The 6,002-nt window shown below is 59.1% G+C and overlaps 1 protein-coding gene across 1 annotated transcript in view; it reads left to right on the top strand.

Moving 5' to 3' along the window:
- PLIN4 (perilipin 4) overlaps window positions 1-3,478 on the top strand; it is a 14,100-nt gene extending 10,622 nt beyond the window's left edge. The window contains exons 7-10 of the mRNA XM_007951101.1: window positions 5-769; window positions 908-1,095; window positions 3,002-3,073; window positions 3,146-3,478. Of these exons, the coding sequence (XP_007949292.1) occupies window positions 5-769; window positions 908-1,095; window positions 3,002-3,073; window positions 3,146-3,478 (1,358 nt within the window). The remainder of the gene's footprint in view (window positions 1-4; window positions 770-907; window positions 1,096-3,001; window positions 3,074-3,145) is intronic.
- Window positions 3,479-6,002: the final 2,524 nt, after the last annotated feature.

Genomic DNA, 6,002 nt, shown 5'->3' with positions numbered 1-6,002 from the left:
CTCACTGGCACCAAAGACACAGTGGCCACTGGCATCAGTGGGACAGTGGATATGGCCAAGGGAGCCATCCATGGGGGCCTGGACACCACCAAGACTCTGCTGACCAGCACCAAGGACTCTGTCTGCTCTGGGGTGACTGGGGCAGCAAACATGGCCAAAGGGGTGGTCCAAGGAGGTTTGGACACCAGCAAGTCAGTCCTCACTGGCACCAAAGACATCGTGTCCAGTGGGGTCACTGGGGCCATGAACATGGCTAAAGGAGCTGTCCAGACAGGCCTGGATACAACTCAAAATATAGTGACAGGAACAAAGGACACTGTCTGCACTGGGGTGACCGGGGCAGCAAACGTGGCCAAAGGACTTGTCCAGGGCAGTTTGGACACCACGCGATCGGCTGCCTCCAGCACCCAAGTGGTCATGTCATCTGGCCTCGATGGGGCAGAGAACGGGGCTGTAGGTGCTGTGTACACTGGTCTCAGCACCATGCAGAGTTTCTTACCCGGGACCCAGGACAGTGTCTGGGGGGGAGTCACCCGTTCTAAGGATGTGTCTTCTGTGGTCTCCAGCATCCCCGACACCCTCTGTGCAGGCCTTCTGAGCCCCGTCCCTGACACAGCAGCCCTCAGCCAATGGGCCACCCCAGGTGGGGAGAACTCGGAGCCTGTAGGTACCACACCAGGCCACAGCGGAGTCGTGAATGCTGCCATGCTGCTCGGGGAGCTGGAGGAGCTGGGGGAGATCTTCCAACCCATGAGCGTGGAGGAGCAAGGTGAGACATGAGGTGGAGGGGACAGAAATGTCCCACAGGAGCTGGGGACCTCAGGGCCATTCAGAGGGGCTTCTCACATGCTCCCGATGCCCTGGAGGGTACTGGTTGATTGGTGGTCGGTTCTGGCTTCCTTCCCAGCTCAACTGGCTGCCTCCGAGCCTGGGCCGAAGGTGCTCTCAGCTGACCAGGGCAGCTACTTCGTCCGACTGGGTGACCTGGCACCCAGCTTCCGCCAGCGTGCGTTCGAGCACACTATGAGCCACCTGCAGCACAGCCAGTTCCAAGCCAGGGACGCGATGGCTCAGCTCCAGGACTCTTTCCAGCAGGTAAGAGCCTCCCTGACCCGTGTCTGCCTGTGGCGCCCCCAGCTGACAAGGACTGAGCAGGAGGCAGAGAGTGACTAGTCAGACATCATCTCTGTTCTCACGGAGCCTCTGCCCTCGGGAGGGAGACATCAGACCAGGAACTTGCAGATGCAGGGACTATGGAGATAACAAGAGGACCGTTTACACAGAGACGGGATTGGGGCTGCACTTAAGAGCCACATCCTGACAGGCAGGGGTGTAAGGCCTGGGAGGGAGTGGGGACAGCGAGGAGAGGGCAGCAGGACAGAGGGCTTCCCGAGAGCAAGCGGGCTCCCCGAGGAGCAGAAAGGCGGTTGATGAGACTGGGTGCAGTGAGGGCAGAGACAGGACAGGTGAAATCCACAAAACTGCTGTGGACAAGGCACCAATCAAAGCTGACTTGTGCACCATCCACAGGACACCGTGTCTTCCTCCCACCACCTCCACTCCCCTCCTGTAGCCCAGGCTTTCCTCCCTATCGGCACTGCTGACACCAGGCTGGATCCTTCTCTGGGGGGTGTGTGTGTCCTGTGCACGGTAGGGTGTTGAGCAGTGTCCTTGGCCTCCAGTCACTCCAAGGCAGTAGCAATGCCCCCCCCACCCCCGGCCATGACAAGCACAGGTGTCTCCAGGTATCGCCAAGTGTCCCCCTGGGGGAAATGTCACTCTGAGTGAGAACCCCTGGGTTTGGGGATTCCACTGACTCCCAAGACACTCTGTCCCATATCCTCTGACCTCTTGATGTCCCACATTTTGTTTGCTGCCCACATTTAAATCCACACAGTGAGTGAGAAGGAAAGAGGCGAGTCACAGGAGCAGGAGGGTGCCCCTGGTCTATACACCTAACCTGGAGCAGGGATTAAGTCATTCAACTGCTAACCAAAAGGCTGGCAGTTTGAACCCACCAGCTGCCCTACAGAAGATGAAGCTGTCTGCTTCTGTAAAGATTTTCAGCTTTCAAAACCTTATGGGACAGTTCTGGGAGCCCTGGTGGTATAGTGTCTAAGGCATTTGACTGCTAACCAGAAAGCTGGTGGTTCAAACCCACCAGCCACTCCTTGGAAGGAAGTTTGGGCAATCAACTTACGTAGTGACACTGCCTAGGAAACCCAAGGAGGGGTCGCGATGGCAGAGGGTATTTTATTTATTTATTTATTTTTGGTGTGGGGCAGAGTTCCTCTCTGTCCTCTAGGGGCGCTGTGAATCAGAATCAACTCCAAGGCAGTGGGTCTGGTTTGGGCTTTGTTTCTGTAAAGATTGACAGCTTTGGAGAGCCTGTGGGGTGTTCCGCTCTGTCCTCTAGGGGCGCTGTGGGTCGGAATGGACTCCACGGCAGTGGGTTTTAACACATCAGCGTTCATGCTGATCTTAAGTGTATATAGAGCAGGGGATATTTGGACTCCTGCCTTTTTACCTCAGTGGTAGAACTCCCCACTTCTATGTGGGAGACCAGGGTTCTGGCCGGCGCACCTCATGCCCAGCCCCCACCCGTCTGTCAGTGGGATGTGTTGCTAGAATGCTCAACAGGCTTCAGTGGAGCTTCTAGAACAAGACAGACTAGGAAGAAAGGCCTGGCAACTGACTTCCAAAAATCATCCAGTGAAAAAACCCCATGGAGCACTATCTCTAACCTGCACCTGCTTGGGGGGATGGCGCAGGACAGGGCAGCGCTTTGCTCTGTTGTCCATGGCGTCACCGTGAGTGGGGGGCTGACCAACAGCACCTTATGTGTGCAACTGGTTCCTTCCTTGTGGCTATTCCAGCACATCACAGGAAACTCTAGAAAGAGACTGTGGGCTGGTGCTCAGGGTGTCCTGCTGGCCCCACAATGCCGCCTCCTCTGGGGGGAGGGGTGAAGGTCCCTGAGCCTGCGGCGGTCTCTTTCCAGATAGAAGAAGCCAAGCCTTGCTGCCTGGAGCCGAGTTTGAATGCCGGCATGGAGGGAACCAGTACTCAAGAGGTGCGTACAGTGGAGCCAGGGGTCCCCTCTCGGTAGCCTCTGCCCCGCTCACCTCACCTCTTCCTCCTGCAGGTGGATGACGCGGGGGTGCTGTCCAGCGTCCTCGGGCTCCTGCGGCAGCTGCACGTGGCCTACAGTGGCCTGGCCTCAGGCCTGCAGGGTCTGCCCGGCGAGCCCCAGCAGCAGGTGGCCCAGGCACGGCACAGCCTGTGTGAGTTGTACGGCGTTGTGTCCGCAGCTGGCTCCCTCAGTGAGCTGCCGGCTGAGCGCCTGGCGCAGAGCCTTCAGGGTATGAACCAGGCCTGGCAGGGGCTGGAGCAGCTGCTGGCACTGGTGCAACACGGCCCCCCGCTCGGCTGGCTGGTGGGGCCCTTCACGCTGCTCCCAGGTGGACAGCAGCTGTAGGGGCTGCAGACAGGACGAAGGGGTGCCCTCACCCTCCCCTGCCCGTGGCCCCCTCCTTGGAATCCTCATCCCAGACCCAGCTCAACATCCCTGAAGCTCAGGTTCCTACAGGCTGGAGGTAGCCGGGAGACAACGGGACGCCAAGGACAGAACTTTCTGAGAGGAGCCTGCTCTGCCCCTGGCCCACCTGCCTCATCCACCCCCTCTTCCCAAGCACTGTGGCCCTGGCTCATGTCCTAGGAGTCAGGGGTACAGGTGACAGTGGGCCTTCTCTTAAAAACTGCAAGAACCCCAGTTAGGAAAGAGGTGGCAGGACATGCCACTGAGCCCCCACTTGGCCCTACACACTACCACAACAGGTGCCGTGGGGCCAACACCAACTCACGGCGATCCCACGCGACACAACGAAACACTCCCGTCGGGTGCTTCGTCACAGTCCTTGCTCTGCTCTAGTCCATGGCTGCAGCCACTGCTTATTTCAAGGCCTTCCACCTAGGGGCTCGTCTTCCAGTACCATCTGGGACATTGCTCCGTTGTAGCCCCTAGACTTTTCATTGGCTGGTATTTGGAAAATCTCCAGGCCTTTCTCCCTAGTCTTAGTCTGGAAGTTGCACGGAAAGCTGTCCACGAGTGACCCTGCTGGTGTTTGAAACACCGATGGTGGCACAGCTTCCAGCACCACAGCAACACGCGAGCCCCCACAGTAGGGGACACTGGCAGATGGGTGGTGGCCACACATACTAGAAACCCTTCTTCAAGGTGGCTCTTCAGGCCCCGTCAGTGTCCTTCAGCTGCCGCCTAACAGGTGGCTCTGCTCCTCCCGTGTGCTCCAGGCTGCCCCAGCCCTGCTCCGGGAGCATGAACCCCAGCCCTTGACGCTTTGTGAGTCTCAAGAACCACGGGGCCCGGGGCGGGCTCCTGCACCCCTCATATGACCTCAGTGTGGCTGAGGGCTTCAGGGGAAGGCCGCCAGCAGCAACAGCCACCACGGGGGCTGGCTTGGGGACTGAGGAGCATGAGTGGGGACACCGGCTCCTCTGCTCACCCCCTCACCCACCCACCCACGGCCACCCCGGGAGCCTCATCCAGACACGGCGATCTTAAGTCCTACGGTTTCCTCAGGAGCGTGGGCCCAACGGCTACAGATGAACAAAGTGAACAAAGGGCTTCCTTCAGGGACAGGGCTGAGCCAGGGGTCTTATGACACATGCTCAGCACCCACGCAGAGTTCCAGGCTGCGTGGGACCCAGACGTGGTGCTGAGGGAGTTTATGGAGACCTCTGGCTGTGAGCGAGGACACCACCCGGAAGTATAGAGGCTGCCTGTGACAGCAGGAAGCAGCTGACAGCATGTGGAGGCCCTGCCCACCTCCAACCATCTCCTGTCACTGGACTCCATCACCTGGGAGGAACCGCTCCGCAGGAAGCTCGGCAAGCCCCTGCTGGGCAGACCCCGCACCGCTGACAAAACCCCTTCAGGGGGCCTGAAGCACCCTGACTGCACCTCTCCTTAGAGCTGCTGTGAGGCAGCAATGACCTGGATACTCCAGGCTCCTGGGGGATGGAGGAGGGATGGGCCCCCTCAGTCCAAGGGGGTCACCATGGTGACAGAGCATCACCTGATCTCTGAGCTGCTGAACTGGGGAAGCTGCACCTGGCATGACGTAACAGAAGCTTCCCGAGCCCTCCTCAGCCACTGCTCACACCCACTGGATTGGGACCCCAGAAACCCACCACTGGCAGGGGCCACAGTCCCTCCACACCACACACAGGCAGCATCTCTGGAAGTACCTCTTTCTTAGCTGGGAGGGTGGGACGTGGTCACCCAAGGGCAGGTGGCAGGAGCCACACACACAGCCACATCCCAGTTCCAGGAAGTGGAGATCACCCCATTTCACAGGTGAGGAGACAGAAACCCAGTGCAAGGAGGGGAAGACCCGCCTAGGAGCACGCAGCCAGTCAGCACTCCCACCTCTTAACATCAGGGAGAACGGACATCCCACGGCACCTCTCCCGGCCTCCACCGCGTCTCCTGCACAGTGGGAGCGAGTCTCATCAGGGAAGGAGGCCCGGTCCACACCCTCCGTGGCCCTGTATGCCTGCTCGCCCCACCTGGGCCCGGGACTGTCATACATAGGCTGTCATCCCGTCTCCCTCATCAGTGCCTGAGGGCGGGGCTGGCTGCTAATGGTGGCCTGTCCCTGCTGTGGCCTGTCCCTGCTGTGGCCTGCCCGTGCTGTCCCCAGACGGCCTCAGAAAGCTGCACAGGCTCCCCAGCAGCACCAGCAACACTAGAAAACCAAGCTAACAAAATGATTTTCTTTTTTCATTAAAAAACCCTTTATATTCATTTCATGTCGGTTTGAAATCACAGAAATTAGGCAGAAAAAAACCCAAGGGGACAGATACAAAGGAACAGCATGGCATTTCCCCCAAGGCCTCTGCTCTCCAGGGAGTCAGGGGAGGAGACGGGCAGCCTGGGAGGTCTATGGCGTGGTGGGCCAGGGCCTGGGCACCGAGTGTGC

The sequence above is a fragment of the Orycteropus afer genome, unplaced genomic scaffold, assembly GCF_000298275.1.
Source record: "Orycteropus afer afer isolate SDZICR_OR568_19922 unplaced genomic scaffold, OryAfe1.0 scaffold00291, whole genome shotgun sequence".
NCBI lineage: Eukaryota > Metazoa > Chordata > Mammalia > Tubulidentata > Orycteropodidae > Orycteropus > Orycteropus afer.
The sequence above is the reverse complement of the archived record's forward strand: the minus strand, read 5'-3'. Positions and strand labels throughout refer to the sequence as shown.